The sequence below is a fragment of the Syngnathus leptorhynchus genome, chromosome 10 (assembly GCF_054491065.1).
Source record: "Syngnathus leptorhynchus isolate UIUO chromosome 10, UIUO_Slep, whole genome shotgun sequence".
Lineage (NCBI taxonomy): Eukaryota > Metazoa > Chordata > Actinopteri > Syngnathiformes > Syngnathidae > Syngnathus > Syngnathus leptorhynchus.
In genome coordinates this window covers 2,131,267-2,146,283 of record NC_141204.1, presented here as the reverse complement: position 1 = coordinate 2,146,283, position 15,017 = coordinate 2,131,267, and the positions used below count along the sequence as shown (strand labels likewise).

Below are 15,017 nucleotides of genomic sequence, written 5' to 3'. Positions count from 1 at the left end.
GAATACGAGGATACGTGCATTATTTATAAAGGAAAAAAAAAAAAGGAACTATTTTTCTACAACTTTCTTTACATTTGTAAACAATTAGAAACATGAACAATTGTGTGCAGGCATACCGGTGACAACTGCTAGCATGTAGCTACACAGCGACAAAAAAAACAAACAGATGAAATGAGATTTTTTTTTTTTTCAGTATCAAAAAGAGATTAGTTTACAGTCATTATGGCTCGTTTCCATTGACGCTCTTGTGTTGTTCCATCCTGCAACTACGCTGAATCTCCAAGTGTTTGGCCCTCAGCCAGATGTCTCTGGACAAAGATGTGTGTCCCAGGCTCAGCGACAGCAACCTGACAACAGAGACCTGGTCAATTGCCTCCTATGGCACGATTTGAATACATAAGTGGCGCACAATATTAATTCAGAAAAAATAATCAAAGAATTAAAGCCCACCTTGCTACAACAAGCAATCGGTGCAGGTCCTCAGCACTTATGCTTTGGGGATCGTCCTTCCTCATGTCGACAAAATCATCTTCAACTGACTGAAGAAAAGGTAAGAAACAAAACATGGAATCTGCTCCATATATTTATACAGATTGCACTTTATGTGAAGTTTTTTTTTGCCAGCTATACTTGTCGCTACAGTTTTCCAAGAAGTAGGAAGATTGGCGGAGAAGGTCTCACCTTAGTCACTTCCTCTGAGATACTATAGTCCAGCTGCCGGGCCACACTTAGGTAGAGTCGGAACTTGTTGAACTGTGTGGAGGCTTGTGCATGTGTGGGGATGCTTGTAAGATATTCCTCTAAGTTCTCTGGAGCCACTTGAGGTTGCAGGTGTATCTGACAGTCTGTTGACTGTTGGAAAAAAGAAAGGAATGTTTTGACATGTTGGAAAACATCTCTTTGTTATTTCTCATCATATTACGTCGGCAAGGCGCAAAGCTTGAGCGGCCCCATCCTTCCCGACCCAAACAAAAGTGGACATCTGACCAGCCCTGGATATTGTTTACAGTGCGCTGCCCTTTTCTGCAGACTGACGCCTCTCTAGACAGCTGCCGCCATGGCAACATAACAGCCCAGCACACAGGAATAGCACGCAATGCCTCCCTTGCGCTGTTGACAACAAAGTGAGACCCATGCTAATGCCCCCCCCCGGCTGGGGATGCGGGTGGGCTTATACGTCCAGCCAATGGCGGCTGAGACAGCAGCGTGATGCTGGCTGGAAACAACCTCCGGCGTCGGACATGATCCAGTCTCAGGAGAGGCTGGTGGAAACCTAACACTTCTTCCCGGGCCTGGCGGTGTTGTGGCGTGGGCGTGTAGCCTCAAGTGAGATCAGTGTACGCGTCCTCACCGACAGCAGGGAGCGCCCCTCTGATGCGATCAGCACGTTAATATTGCAGGGGAATTCCATCTGGTGGTAGTTAAAGTCATAATCAACCTTCTGCCATGTGATCACATTCCCCAAAGCGGTGACATTGCGCACACCTACAGCACCACAAAAAAAAAAAAAAAACAGCGTTAGGGTCAAACGGTGGCGTCTGAGCTCGCCGGCTCGGGTGGACCCCTCACCTGTCGTGTCCAGTTGTCCCTGCTCCAGCCGGGTCTCATCAAGGAAGAGGGAAGTGTTTTTGGCCAGCTGCAAGGTTCCGCTCAGCAGCCGGTTGGCCACGTAGTCCTTCTTTGGCACCATACGCATTTGATTCATGTTGTGAAGGCTCATGGCCAGATAGAAGGACTACAAAGATTTTCAGGTTATAGCACAGAGACAGAAAACCACAACAAAATGAATCCCGAGTTTTACTCACAGAAGGAACAAGTTGTTGGATGACCTTGTAGAGGTGTTGGGTGAACGAGGAGGTGGCGGGACAGCCGCTCAGGTTCAGCGCGAACTTGCCCAGCGGTAGCACATCTCGTCTGGCGTAGCTACAAAAAAGCTCAGCGTCAAAGCTGCTTCTGTGATTTGCGGAAAACAACGCAAACACCTGATACATACACGTCAGAAATAAGATGCAAGATGAGGTACTCGGCGGCCAGCGAATCTCCAAGGAGGACGTGAGTTAGATAGGCAAGGAATTCACTTCGGACTGACGCCATCTCGCTCAGGGTTGAAGATAAAACTAGAGAGAACGGAGATTCAAATTATGGCCAAAACATGCACGGCTAAGGGACAAGGACTTTGCTCACAGGCGTGGTTGTCTTGCAAGGCGGCGCAAGGCAGCAGAGGGTTGTTATGTGCCAGCGCTTTGGCGTAGACCATGTGGAGGCGAGGAACCAGTGACGCAGGTGGGCTGTGCACTCTCAGCTCCTCCGCCGTCTCCATCGACTCTGAAGGTTCGATGAGGGATGAGGACGCGTCCCTGCGTGGAAGTGCAAAGCATCAGCGACAGATGTCCAGGCCAAAGTACTCTGAATAGTGTCTTACTTGTCTTCTGCCAGAGCGCAGAGAGCAGGACTCACTGAGAGGATGCCATAGACTTCCAGAGTGTCATTCACTTTGAAGCCCTCCCAGTCCTCGTAGATCTGCCAAGAACACACCTTGACTTAGGGCTGACCAGTCACACGCTTCACTTTGATCACATTTATGGATAAGGCACCTTGATTAAGCAAGACGGGCCTTTTTCGCCTGGTAGAGGGAAGTTGAGGTCAAGATGCGAGGCGGACGCCACGTGGTTGGGAAGAACATCCGACTCCTTACAGTGTTGGGTCGGGGGAACCTGAAGACCTGCAGGAAAGAGCGATCTCACTTAAGGTCAACATTGTTGTTCATATAAAAAAAAAAATGTGTTGTGTTCTCATACCTGCATGTGGATCCCTTTGTTTCTGTGGTTGAGCATCCACACCATCCATCTCATCGTCTTCATAACTACGCTTTTGTCTGTTCGGCGCGTACGAGGTGGATGGCAGCACTCTCGCTTGATTCAATTCAGCATAACAGTGCAACACAGTTAAGGGAAACTCAGTAGTGGTGTCATTTAGCACGCATGTTTTTCATCAGAGTACATGATCAGGATATATCTTTCACCCAGGAGTTTTCCCCAGGAACAGGTACACAGTAGAAAGTTTGTCTTTCGGATGTCACAGTGTTTTTGGAGTTAAAATCCACCTGAGGAAATACACAAGAGTCATTCATTGGGACATTTATGGATCTGGAATGACGCAACTGAGGAGGACTTACCCCGCATTCCGTGACATCTTTGTACTTCCCACACCTTAACACCTGATGTTAGAAAGAAAGAAAAACAAATGATGACATTCTCATTCTGTTTTAATTTCAGTGTTTCACTGGTGAGCTATATTTAGAAGCGTGAATGTAGAAAAAGACCAAAGGTCCTCACTTTGGTTTGAGATGATGGATCAACACCTTCATACACTCTCATGTATAACTCTGGATCAAACATGTCCTGAATGAAACAACGGAACTTGACCAAGCTGTCAGGTTTTAGGTAGTGCAGTGGGATGTCATTCATTGATGGAACCTGAAATAATAAAAATATATATGAATATTTTCAAGACAAAAGTATGCTTTGACAAGTGCGGGACTGTTACCAAGGTGTGAGCATCCTTTTCTTTTAAATGACTTTTGAAGAAATCAACCACTTTTGCCTCCCAACCAGAATTTGGATTGTTATGAGATTCAGCTGAAAAAAAAAATAGAATCAAAAGAAAGAGCATATTGTGTTAGTTTGAATCAAACTTGAGATCCGTCTAGATGCAGTGTTACTTGTTACGTGACGGAAAACGAGACGTTACGTTGCCTCCAAAGTCACCAAGTGCATCATGGCCATGAGCTCCCAAGCTAACCAGTTACACTCACGCGCCCGCCGAGTTTTAATGTCGAATAGGGAAGTTCACGTCAAGATCTTACCAAACATCTCCTCGACAACACCTAGTGGGTGGTTAATCCAATCAAGTGTGGAAGGCATCGTTGCCATAGACGAATGCTTGAGGTTGATGAATGAAATCAAGTCAAGTAAGCGGTCACAATAGTTTGTTGCATTTACTTGTGACAGGACGGCAGAAGAAGCTAGGGCGGGAAACAAACGTCACCGGGCGAAGCGTGGGGTGCGTTTGCTTTATACTTTCACACCTCTCAGATCTATGTGGCACAGTTAGAACTTCCGTGTTGGGTTTTTCTGTATCAACGAAAGTTTGACCACCCCGAGGAATATACACGCAAAATAAATGATATAATGGAAAAAGGCAGAACTACAACCGTGCAAGTACTTTTTATCGCCACCAGGCGGCAGTAAAAACGGATTGTGATCTCACATCCGGACAGCAGGCGATATCCGGTTTGAGGGTGCTGCGTTCGGGTTTATTCGGAATTCGGCAAATTAAACAGCGATGATGTTCCCGATTTATTCCCTGCTTTAAAATAACCTCTGATACAATTCTGCTTTTGAAATATAGCATTATGTCAGTTTTATAATATCTTTTACAAGTCTACAGTTGATCTGGTAGAACTGACTTTCATTCTTCCCAGTACACAAAAACGCATCTTGCGCGTACTGCCTGTCTACCCCGGTAGTGGCTACGTGTAATTGAGAGCAAAATGGCAGATAGAAAAAACAATAACGTTCCTAACCCTGGCGCAAATTTGTTATTTAGTGGGGCTCCCGAGTTTAACTTTAATTTGCCTTTTATGCCAGTGAGTCAAGCCTCCGATCCGGCGGTGTTGTCGGGAGGTAAGAGGAAATGCCGATAGCTGAAATGTTAGCATACAAGCTTATTAGTTAGCAGACTTCTTGATGGGATGTCATCTCATTTATTTCACTCATCTGACAAACACAAATGACAAGCATGATAAAAATTGTTGGCTGTTTTGTTTTGTTTGACACGTCCACCCCAATTTGCAACCATGTCATGTGGTCAAAATGTATTCCAACTAGATTAACATTGATTTACAGATGCAGTTAACGTATTTACTGTGTTGAAATGAGATTCCATGACGAGTGTTGTCGTCTATATACGGTGCAGTATTGTATTTCTTGTAGTTTAGTTTTGTTTGCTAACAGAACCTAAGTTGTCTGTAATAGATGAGTGTTATGTATTATTCATGTTTTGTGCATGGATAAAACAGTTCATGTTTTAAAATGTGCATCTATCAGAGGATTCTACAGAAGTTGGCGAGGAAGACAGCTTTCTGGGACAGACTTCTGGAAACGTACAAGCTCCCTCCACTTTCAGCTACTTCTCTAACCCAGTAACCAGCAGTGACCCGTTTGCTTCTATTGGCCAAACATCATGCCTGCCGCCACCGCCGCCATCATCGTCCCCAGCAACAGCAGCGGCATCTGTTCCTAGCAGTGTTAACATGGGCCCTCTGATGCCTCCAAATTCACAGTTGAACACCACTCCTCCTGTTTTGGGCAGTACGGTGTTTCAAAGCCCAATGGGGCGCCACACTCCTCCCCCTGGAACAATGACTCCACCACCTCCACAGATGCAACCTCAGAGTCATAATCCGTACAGACACACGGCCACCAGCAGCAAAGCCAGTCCTTATATTCCAGCTCCAGAAGTCCTACCGCCAAGCCACACACCTCACACATCACACTACAATCCTTACTCGGTCACCTCGGGGTCACAATCGTTCCCGCTGTCAGGACCCGCGTTCACAAAGGTAAAGCTCATCTATGCTGGATTGTATTTGTGAAGGTTACTATTATGCATGGGAAAAAGTGATTTTCTCTTCTTCTCTCTCTCTCTCTCTCCACTTAGCCTCCTCCCACTCACATGCAGGCATCGCCAACACTTCCACCTCCCCCAGCCAATCCTACTGGTGCACTGGTACCTGCTGGGCCCATGATGCAGTACAACTATAATGTCTATGAGCCCATTCAGCCACACTGGTTCTACTGTAAACTAGTGGAATCCAAAAGTGTGTGGCTTCCTTTCAGTATCATCGACTCCCTCCAGCTTGAGGAGACGTATAACTCTGGTACTTTTTTTTTTTTCTTTCCCCCCCCCCCTTATTACCACTCGTTGTAATTCAATGATTCTTGTGTAAAGATTTAAAAATGGTTTTCTTCCTTGTAGTTCAGCCAGACCCAGAAAATGTGATCGTCCGCACCGACGGAGGCCGCTTTGACGTGCACCTCTACGACCGCACGCGTTCATCTGTTTACTGGGAGGAGGAGGAGTCGGAGGTTCGCCGCTGCACCTGGTTTTACAAAGGCGATACGGATAGTCGCTTCACCCCTTACTCCGAGGAGTTCAGCGACAAACTAGAGGTTTGGTGATCTCTTTTTACTGCTCACTAAAAAAATAAAGGTTCAGCACGGTGTGACGTAAATTTCCTTCCTATTTTCATTCCCGCAGGCCGAATATAAGAAAGCCGTATCTACCAACCAGTGGCACCGCAAACTGGAGTTCCCATCTGGTGAAACCATTGTCATGCATAATCCAAAGGTAAGCCTAATAGAGTTTTGGAAAGGTGCTGGTAAAACAAGAATGATTTGCTTTACAGCACAGTTCTGTTTGATGAGCCACCAATGTGTCTGCAGGTGATAGTGCAGTTCCAGTCCTCCTCCGTGACCGACGAGTGGAGCACAAATCCGGAAGGACAGAGTCGGCCCAGAGTGGTGAAGAGAGGGATCGACGATGATCACGATCAAGTCCCCGACGGTAGACAAGATCCTCTTGACGTAACTTACTACGTCCACACATAGAAGGCCACATGTGTTTTCTATTTCTTTTCCAGGTGAGCTTGCCAAAGTGGACCATCTTGTGTTCATGGTTCATGGAATTGGTCCCGTGTGTGACCTGAGGTTTCGAAGCATGGTTGAGTGTGGTGAGTTTAACGTCAGCGGCTTCTTTGGCTGTCTTGTTTCAATTTTTCTGAATCATCCAAATTCTGAAAAAAAATTTTTGTGTTGATTGAAAAGTTTACTCTTCAGACTTGATGTATATGAGGAATATGGTTTCCACATTTGTTTGCTAACTACAAATGACTGACCGTACTTTCAGTGGACGATTTCCGCAGCGTTTCGTTGAAGCTGCTGCAGAGTCATTTTAAGAAACCTTTAGACGATCACGCCATCAGTCGGGTGGAGTTCTTGCCCGTCCATTGGCACACAGCTCTACATGGAGATGCCACAGGGGTGGACAGGTGAGGAGATCTCCACATGTATGCTAGCTTGGAAAAGCAAAAGTTTGTCATTTTACTCTTCAACCTCTTTGCAGGAGAATCAAGAAAATCACATTGCCCAGCACCGGGCGATTACGTCACTTTACAAACGAGACCTTGTTAGATGTGCTGTTCTACAACAGTCCCACATACTGCCAGACCATCATGGACACAGTTGCCTTTGAGATTAATCGACTTCATGCCCTGTTTATGGAGAGAAACCCTGATTATAAAGGAGCAATATCTGTTGCTGGCCACAGCTTGGGTAAAAGCTCAACCTTTTATTGATAATATACTGGATGTTTTTTTTTTTTTTTTTTAATTATAAATCAAAAATGATATTGCCTCTGCAGGGTCCCTTATCCTCTTTGACCTGCTGTCAAATCAAAAGACTGACATGACCGTTAACGGAGAAGACAAGGAGGTAAATGGCTTTTTTTTTTTTTTTATATCGATCCATCGAGGTTAGTGAGCCGTCAATAATCGTAGCCTCTTATGCTTCAAAGCGGTTCAAATGTTTGACCCCCCAATCCAGGTGGCAGCCCCAGTTCCACAACCTGTGGAGGAAGAGTCCAAAGAAGAGGAGTTAGAGGACCTCTCGGCTGTGCTGGAACATCTCGGCCTGTCCGAGTACAAGAACACATTTGACGAGGAAAAGATTGACATTGAATCTTTCGTAAGTGAAAATTAAAGGTCGGATTATTTTCAAATGTTTGATACACACTTGGGTGGATTTATTTTTGGTGTTTTTAGCTCATGTGTACAATCGAAGACTTGAAGGAGATGGGAATCCCGCTGGGCCCTCGGAAGAAAATCGCTAAATTTGTCAAAGAAAGAGTGACGAAACAGGCGAGTATATCAAATTCGTTTTCTGAACAATGGGACTCCTTTTAAAGTCTGACTTTGCGTACATCTTCAGGAGAGGAAAGCTGAGGTTCAAGCGCTCAGTCAAGTTGTTGAGCCTGCACAAGCTGCTGAGACAAGTCCTGAGAAGAATCTGCCTGCGGGTGTCTCTTCCATCCACGTGGACTACAACTACTTTGAAGTTGGCACTGGCCAGGTACATGATGATGATTGTCTTTTTGAAACGTGAGGGTACTTACCATTTTTTGACTTCCCAGGTGTCGGTGGTCTACCACAATCTCGACTTCAGCCCAGCAAATTTCTTTGCTCTGGGTTCTCCAATCGGCATGTTCTTGACTGTCAGAGGTTTGGAGAAGATTGAAGAGACTTTTCAGCTGCCAACTTGCAAAGGATTCTTCAACATTTACCATCCGGTAGGGGTTCCTCCTTTATTGTGGATCCAAACGAGTCCACCATAAATTTGTCTCTCATCTTTGTCTCAGTTGGACCCAGTGGCATATAGGATTGAGCCCATGATAATACCAGACCTGGAATTGAAACCTTTTTTGATACCTCATCACAAAGGAAGGAAAAGGCTGCATCTCGGTATGGCTTCCATCGATATTTCACGGTGACGTCCTGTAGCTGAGGTCCCTGAATGTATGTCGGCGTTTCAGAGCTGAAGGAGAGTCTCTCCAGAATGGGCTCGGACCTGAAGCACGGTTTTCTCAGTTCCTTGAAGAGCGCCTGGCAGACACTCAACGAATTTGCTCGCGCCCACACCTCGTCTGCTCAACTTCAGGCAGAGTTGGCTATGGTGGCCAATCAGATTGAAGAACAGGAGAAAAGAGCCCAAGATTGTGAGTCTTTGTCTTTCACAGATACAATTTGGATCATTATTGACGCTGTGTTTCAGTTTCAGAGCAAAAAACCCCAGAGATCCCCGAACCACAAAAAGAAGAGGAGGCTCAGGTCAGGATCGGGATGCTGAATGGAGGCAATCGGATCGACTTTGTCCTGCAGGAGAAGCCCATTGAGAGTTTTAATGAGTACCTGTTTGCCCTCCAGAGTCATCTCTGCTATTGGTATTCAAACTTTTGCTTCATATTTCGAACATTTATTGCTAATTTCCATCTAATTAGTAATAATGAATTTTGAATTTGTGTTTTGTAGGCAGTCTGAAGACACGGCTTTGCTTATCCTCAAGGAGATCTACAAAAGCATGGGGGTCCAACCAGAACATACGGTACATTAGCACAATAAAGCCCCCCCCCCCTCCTCCATCATGAAAAAGTTTGCCATTCGGTTTATTTCGTGCCATTTTTCTGGATTGTTTGTCATTTCTTTTACTGACTGAAATGTGTGAGATACAAATGTATTATATGATTTGTCTTAAGAAAAGTAAACGATGCCATTGTAAATTTGAAAGAGTTGACAAGTTTATTAGAACATTTTATAGTATAAATTATAGAAGTGGACAAGTAAAGAAATGTTTGTAACATTCGATAAAATGACAACGGACAGGAATGAATATGTAGCAGCAGTTCTTGAAATGAAGCCTGAATGAATGCGTCCAAATTGACCAATAAATCATTTTCTTTCACATTTCTTTGTGTTCAGGTGTTTGGCTGAGCGGAAGACAATATCTATATACTAAATAAAACAACTACATAAAGTTGCAGTAACATTCATGAAGATCATTGTGAGAGTAAAATGACTGCCCACCTGCCCCTTCTCGGTCGACTTCGTGTCTCGAACATCAGCTCACTAATCTGGAATAAAATTAAAGGAGTCTGCAAGAGTTAAAACATCACAACGTGGGTATGAGTTTAAAAAAATAATAATAATAATTCACATGGATTAAAGACATCATATTGTAAAGTATTTACAAGAATGTACCATTACTGAGAATAAATAGCGGCAATAAGACAACCGCACAGGGCGAAAACAACAAACGAAATTCTGGTACCTTCAGATGCAAGATTAGCTTTGCATGCTCACATTAGATCTTTGCACCTTCAACAATCACATTAACATGCTTTTCTATTAAGACAGTGACCCATTGTCACGGACAAAAAAAAAAGGGTCCCTTTTATTAAAGAACTCATAAATAGAATACTAACTGAACAATATTGCTGCACAATTAATATTAGAATTGAATTGATCCGCCGTTTGCCTAAGTGGAATTTCACTTTTAAAAAAACGGCTGAAATGTATTGGACGAGGTGACATTGCTCAGCAGCAGCAGCAGTGAGGCGGGGTCCATTTCACAGCAAGTCAAAGGTCAATAATACCTGCGAGCTGAATGACTTTTGGGATAAAAAATGATTACAAAATGCAGCAGGGTAAGCAGCGACATGATCGTCCGCTCTTTTTTTTTTTTTCTCTTTGTACATTCATTTGTCTACAGCTGTTCATTGTTAATGTCAGCATCTCACAACGGACAGGCGGCGATTGCTCAGTCCTCCGCTTTGTTCTGCGGCTTGAAGGCCTGTTTCCGGAGATGAGCCTCGATCTCCTCCCGGAACACCAACATTCCCAGGTAGGAGTGGGAGGCCTCGTTCATGGCTTTGGACTGGATGCACATGCGGTACTGTTCCGGAGTCAGCTCGTCGGCGCACTGCTTCTCGTGCCACAGGTGAAAGAGACTGGACACCGGCGTCCGGACCACTATGAGTTCGCTCCGAAGATACTTCCTGTACAAATGGACGTCTTCTACGCCCCAGCCTTTCACTTCAAGATCGAAACCACCTAAAGAGAGGCAAAAACCGATGAGTTCTGGACAAATCAATCACGAATAGATCTTCCCTTACCGATACTTAAGAAATCCGAGCGATACTGACACGTCATACCGAAGCCGAAATCTCTCCAAAAACCGGCATCTTTCTTGTGGACCTATTTCAAATAGACATTTAGAATATATTTGATGTCACGAAAGATGAAACTGCATCCAGCCATCAATCAAAAGGTCTTACCAGCTGAAGTTCAACAGGTGGAGCCAGCTCCGAATTTCCATAAACTATGGCAGGATTGTACAGACTGAACACGACCGGATAGAAGACCTTCTTGCCTAGAAATAAAAAGAGTTTACTCTCAAATATTATAGAATGATTCAAATGTGAAGGCATACTTGGTTCTGCGTGGAGACGACACGTATTCAGGAAGTCCAAATTGAAATGGATGTCGACATCGCAGAAAAACATCAGAACGTCGCCTTTGTTCCAAGCCCGTGCTCCGATATCCAGGCCCCGCCCTCGGGAAAACTCCTCATCCACCGGGATCAGAGTGTAATTAGAGAAATTTTCCTCTCTGGCAAAAACAAATAATACATTCAACATTGTTGCATGACAATATCTCATTGTAAGCAAAAAAAAAAAGGACAAACCTTGACATTGTTTCCAAGGATGACTTCACCTCTTGGAGCCCCTCTTTGCCAAAATAAACCACCGTGAGGTGAACGCGTTTGTCCTGTCGTACACACACCTCCCTAAGAGCAATGGGTGTTACGAGCCAGCACGTGTCAGGAGGAAAAACAAAAGGTCTCACCTGAAGTTGTCTAAAAACTGTACAAATGTTTCTGTTCTGCCCGCCAGTGGCACAATGATGTTGATGATCATTGTGGATGCGTCCACAGTGGTGCTCCTGACTTTCATCAGTGGACCAAAAGGCCTGAAGAGGGTGACGTGGCGGAAGGTGCTGGACTCCTTTTTCGCAAAGAAGAGCTCGTAAAGTGAGCCTTTGTCCCGCTCGGTCCTGTACATGCCTGCCGACGCAGAACCGGAGGATACCAACAAATTAGCGTGTGGACGAAAACAATCTCCCAAATGATTATTTTGATCTTACGTAATAACAGCGGTTGCATAACAAATAATTTAGTTGCTTCAACCTAATGCGACATGTCTCTTCATGAATTTCAATGATGACTTATCCGAGCCAATCGTGCATGAATCATTTTCAGTTAGCTTTATTTGATCAAAAAAAATGACATTCCAGGAAAGGAACATTATATAAAAGTGCTGAGCTTGCATTTGAGGGAAAAAAAAAACCCCAACAACTGGAATACAGATTTGCACATGGCACACAAGAGGACTGCCAAATTGGAAACATTTGTTTTGGTATCACAGGCCCATATTGAAGAGTTTTGTGAAACGTACCTTCCACAAAGTGGCCCTCTTTGTAAGCTTGCCGATGCGCGGGCACGTCATCCTCCACGCCGTCCTCCTCGTCGGGGTTGTTGATTATTTCCAGCGCCGCCTCGATGACCTCCACCAGTTCGTCTCGGCGATCTTTGCGAACGGGTTTCTCCTCTGGGTGTCGCGTCAGTCCCATCTCCAGCTGGTACACCTTGGATGAGGTGAAGCTCTCAAAAGGCACCAGAGCGTACTCGCTGGGCAGGCGGGCCCCCGCGTTGACCTCGGCCTTATCGATCTGAGAGTGCAGGTAGTCCAGCAGATCTCCCGGCTCTTGCTCCTTGTTCTCGGCTAAGCCCTGCGCCTCGGGGAGCTCCTTCTTGTCCTGGAGGAGTTTCAGCTTCTCGCTCATTTCCTGCAGCTCCTGCTTGAGCTGGGCGATCTGGCGCTTGAGACTGGCGGCGCGGTTGAGGTGGCGCTCTTCCTGCTCCTGCAGCAGGGCCTGGTAGTACTCCTTCCCGTAGGGCTCGCCGGCGATGCCGGGCAGGACCAGGCTGACGTCGGCCTGAGGGGTGCACTCCAGCAAGTAGGCTAAAAAGAGCAGTAGCAGCAGAAGGAAGAGGCCCAGGAAGAGCCAGCGGACCCGGCCGTGGAGCAACAACCCCCGTCTGGGCATCGCGCTCTCATACAAGCTACGGCCGAACAGTCGGCATTCCCTTCCCTTCCCTCCCTCACATCACTTTCCACACAATTGCATGAGTTTGAGATTTCTTTTCTTGCAAGACATTTTAAGAATAAATGGGTGGAAAATTAATTCTGGTCTGGAATTATTCAATCTTTTGGTCAAATATTCCACATGTGAATCCATCTGATTGTCACCTATGGATGAGAAGAAAAAAAATGGAGATTAGAATGTGCTTCATCATCATTGGTCAGTCACTGGGCAACAGTTTTTTTGTTTTTCTTTTTAAAATCTGAGATCCAAGTAAAGGCTGCTGGATGCTTTTTTTCTTTGTGTTGATTCTGAATCTGCCCATTTCTTTTATCTTTTAATTAATAACAACAATAATACATATTTAATGGTTAGGTTTAGCCACACTTGGATTTTTTTTCTGATCGCTTTAAATTACAACTCATATCATATCCATATCACGCAAGCTTTTATGTCCTATTTAAAAAGAAAAACCTAATATGCCAGTAAACAAAGAAAAGTCGTTTTTGAAATCAGGGTTAAAAAGACATTTAGGGACAGATCTCATGTTGTGTTTGGAGAGAATATATTTAGGAGAGGATGATTTATGATTTATGTCACCTACCACATGAGACAAACAGGCTGACGCCAGTTACATTACACAACAGTCAAACTGCAGCACAAGGCTCCAAAATTAACAAGACTCTCAAACTATCCTGCTACTAGTTTAAAAAAATAAATAAAAGCACAACGCTCATAAGTAGAAATACTCATCCTGAGATTTAAAAAAAAAAAAAAAAGAGCAAGCCACAACGTTATCAATTGGGCTTTTCTCTTTTTAGGCTTGAAGGTCAGCTCGGACCAGCGCTGCAATTCTTCTAACCTGACAACTTTGGTGGTTACCTGGCCTTTAAATCACTCGCACAGCTACAATGAAAAGCAGCAGGGTGTTCAGCTTGATGACGCAATCATCTTGAATGTCCTTGAAAATTATTGTTTGAAAAAGTAAATTAAGATTCAACTTTTTTTCATGGAAGCTTTAAGTAGTTCTTGGCTATTGGGTGAGAATGTAAGTTCCCATGATGAACAGGTTGCCAGCAAATTGCTGGGCAATTTTGGAATGTGGGGAGCAAGCGGGCAGAAATACAATCGCACAAACGTGGCGATAATATACAAATTCCTCAGAGAAGGGAACGCCAAACCTCACAACTGTGAGATTGACAAACAGCCACATAATGATATCTTCAAGAAAATCCTGGCTTTCCACACAGAGTAAGTGAGATGGCCATGTTTAATTAAGACTTGTGTGGCTTTTCTCCAATTAGTAGGAGCTCTTCCCATATTCCAAAAACATGCACACTTGAAATTGTGACTAGTCCAGGGTGTAACCTGCTCCACCTCTAGAAAGGTCAAGCACTATAGAAAGTGGATGATGGATGGACTTCAGTCAAGTCATTCATTAACTGCAGAAAAGTAAATATCTTTTTTTTTAAAACACGAGGCAGCGTGAGATCAAAAGCAGTACTAACTGTGTTGATAATCTGTTTTAAAAAAAGACAAAGTGAATCATCAATTATTTGTGTTTATTCTGAACTCGCTTAACCGGAAATCCACCAGGTTATGTCGTTAGCTTAGCGACATTGGGTTATCTCTAAGGTTTCCCGATATTTGTCCGTCTTTAAAACGTCCCGCATGGAAGGTTCGTCGTGCAAACCCGAATACTCACGTCATCATGCCCGTGTCCTTCGCAGTTTTGCTCTTGAAGAAGGAGGTTGGGAGCGAAGCGCACAGCGACAGGCAGCTTGTGTTGCAAAATGCCACGGAGCAAAAAGAAAAGAGTGGGTTGGCATCCACTTCCGCTCCGCACAAGCCAATAGAGTTCAAATACGTCACAAAACACGTTAACGCTCCTAATAACAAAATATTTATCGCCCAAAAGATAGAAAAGAAAAGAAATAACCAAGTTAAATTGCTGCCCAAGCACCTAAATATATTCAGGGAATATTGACATTTTTTCCAAATTATTTGGGGCAATTTAATCAATAAATCACAGCAGGGGTTGTATTTTCCTGATATTGCTTGGGACAATGCCAGCAGCATGGTGACCATTGAGTGCATTGTGACATATTGCATCATAATGTGGTTCTCCGACTACACTCGGGAGAATGTAGTTGAATGTATATTGTTTTCATACAATATATTCAGTGGGTTTTCAAGGTCTTTG

General features: G+C 44.4%; 3 protein-coding genes across 3 annotated transcripts; 1 reads left to right on the top strand and 2 right to left on the bottom strand.

The window, feature by feature from the left end:
* Positions 1-3: 3 nt before the first annotated feature.
* mcmbp (minichromosome maintenance complex binding protein) lies at positions 4-4,218 on the bottom strand. The gene is made up of 16 exons (XM_085922766.1): positions 3,866-4,218; positions 3,547-3,638; positions 3,336-3,476; positions 3,176-3,217; positions 3,014-3,103; positions 2,799-2,934; positions 2,595-2,722; positions 2,423-2,520; positions 2,185-2,357; positions 1,994-2,117; positions 1,806-1,923; positions 1,570-1,735; positions 1,352-1,485; positions 682-852; positions 451-539; positions 4-347 (listed from the first exon to the last, which is right to left on the bottom strand). The coding sequence occupies exons 1-16, from the start codon at positions 3,930-3,932 to the stop codon at positions 221-223; spliced, it is 1,896 nt and encodes a 631-aa protein (XP_085778892.1). The 5' UTR covers positions 3,933-4,218; the 3' UTR covers positions 4-220.
* A 161-nt stretch (positions 4,219-4,379) lies between these two features.
* Positions 4,380-9,912, top strand: sec23ip (SEC23 interacting protein). Its single transcript, XM_085922155.1, has 19 exons — positions 4,380-4,685; positions 5,109-5,623; positions 5,722-5,941; positions 6,040-6,233; positions 6,322-6,411; positions 6,507-6,627; positions 6,704-6,793; positions 6,970-7,111; positions 7,186-7,394; positions 7,483-7,553; positions 7,665-7,805; positions 7,883-7,978; positions 8,049-8,189; positions 8,251-8,406; positions 8,476-8,578; positions 8,650-8,832; positions 8,889-9,057; positions 9,146-9,218; positions 9,593-9,912. Exons 1-19 carry the CDS (start codon positions 4,553-4,555, stop codon positions 9,602-9,604), a joined length of 2,859 nt encoding a protein of 952 aa, XP_085778281.1. The 5' UTR covers positions 4,380-4,552; the 3' UTR covers positions 9,605-9,912.
* On the bottom strand, positions 9,277-14,657 carry csgalnact2 (chondroitin sulfate N-acetylgalactosaminyltransferase 2). Its single transcript, XM_085922156.1, has 8 exons — positions 14,520-14,657; positions 12,127-12,981; positions 11,519-11,735; positions 11,358-11,459; positions 11,103-11,281; positions 10,948-11,042; positions 10,786-10,867; positions 9,277-10,723 (listed from the first exon to the last, which is right to left on the bottom strand). The coding sequence occupies exons 2-8, from the start codon at positions 12,776-12,778 to the stop codon at positions 10,431-10,433; spliced, it is 1,620 nt and encodes a 539-aa protein (XP_085778282.1). The 5' UTR covers positions 12,779-12,981; positions 14,520-14,657; the 3' UTR covers positions 9,277-10,430.
* Between the last annotated feature and the right edge of the window lie 360 nt (positions 14,658-15,017).

Coding starts and splice junctions, on each gene's coding strand:
- mcmbp (XM_085922766.1), bottom strand. CDS start 3,932: ATGGCAACGATGCCTTCCACACTTGATTGGATTAACCACCCACTAGGT. Junction 3,104..3,175: donor AAGATGTCACGGAATGCGGG/GTAAGTCCTCCT, acceptor GTATTTCCTCAG/GTGGATTTTAACTCCAAAAA. Junction 2,358..2,422: donor TGCGCTCTGGCAGAAGACAA/GTAAGACACTAT, acceptor ACTTCCACGCAG/GGACGCGTCCTCATCCCTCA.
- sec23ip (XM_085922155.1), top strand. CDS start 4,553: ATGGCAGATAGAAAAAACAATAACGTTCCTAACCCTGGCGCAAATTTG. Junction 6,412..6,506: donor TTGTCATGCATAATCCAAAG/GTAAGCCTAATA, acceptor ATGTGTCTGCAG/GTGATAGTGCAGTTCCAGTC. Junction 7,554..7,664: donor TTAACGGAGAAGACAAGGAG/GTAAATGGCTTT, acceptor CCCCCAATCCAG/GTGGCAGCCCCAGTTCCACA.
- csgalnact2 (XM_085922156.1), bottom strand. CDS start 12,778: ATGCCCAGACGGGGGTTGTTGCTCCACGGCCGGGTCCGCTGGCTCTTC. Junction 11,736..12,126: donor AGAGGGCCACTTTGTGGAAG/GTACGTTTCACA, acceptor CTGCGTCGGCAG/GCATGTACAGGACCGAGCGG. Junction 11,282..11,357: donor TCCTTGGAAACAATGTCAAG/GTTTGTCCTTTT, acceptor TGTTTTTGCCAG/AGAGGAAAATTTCTCTAATT.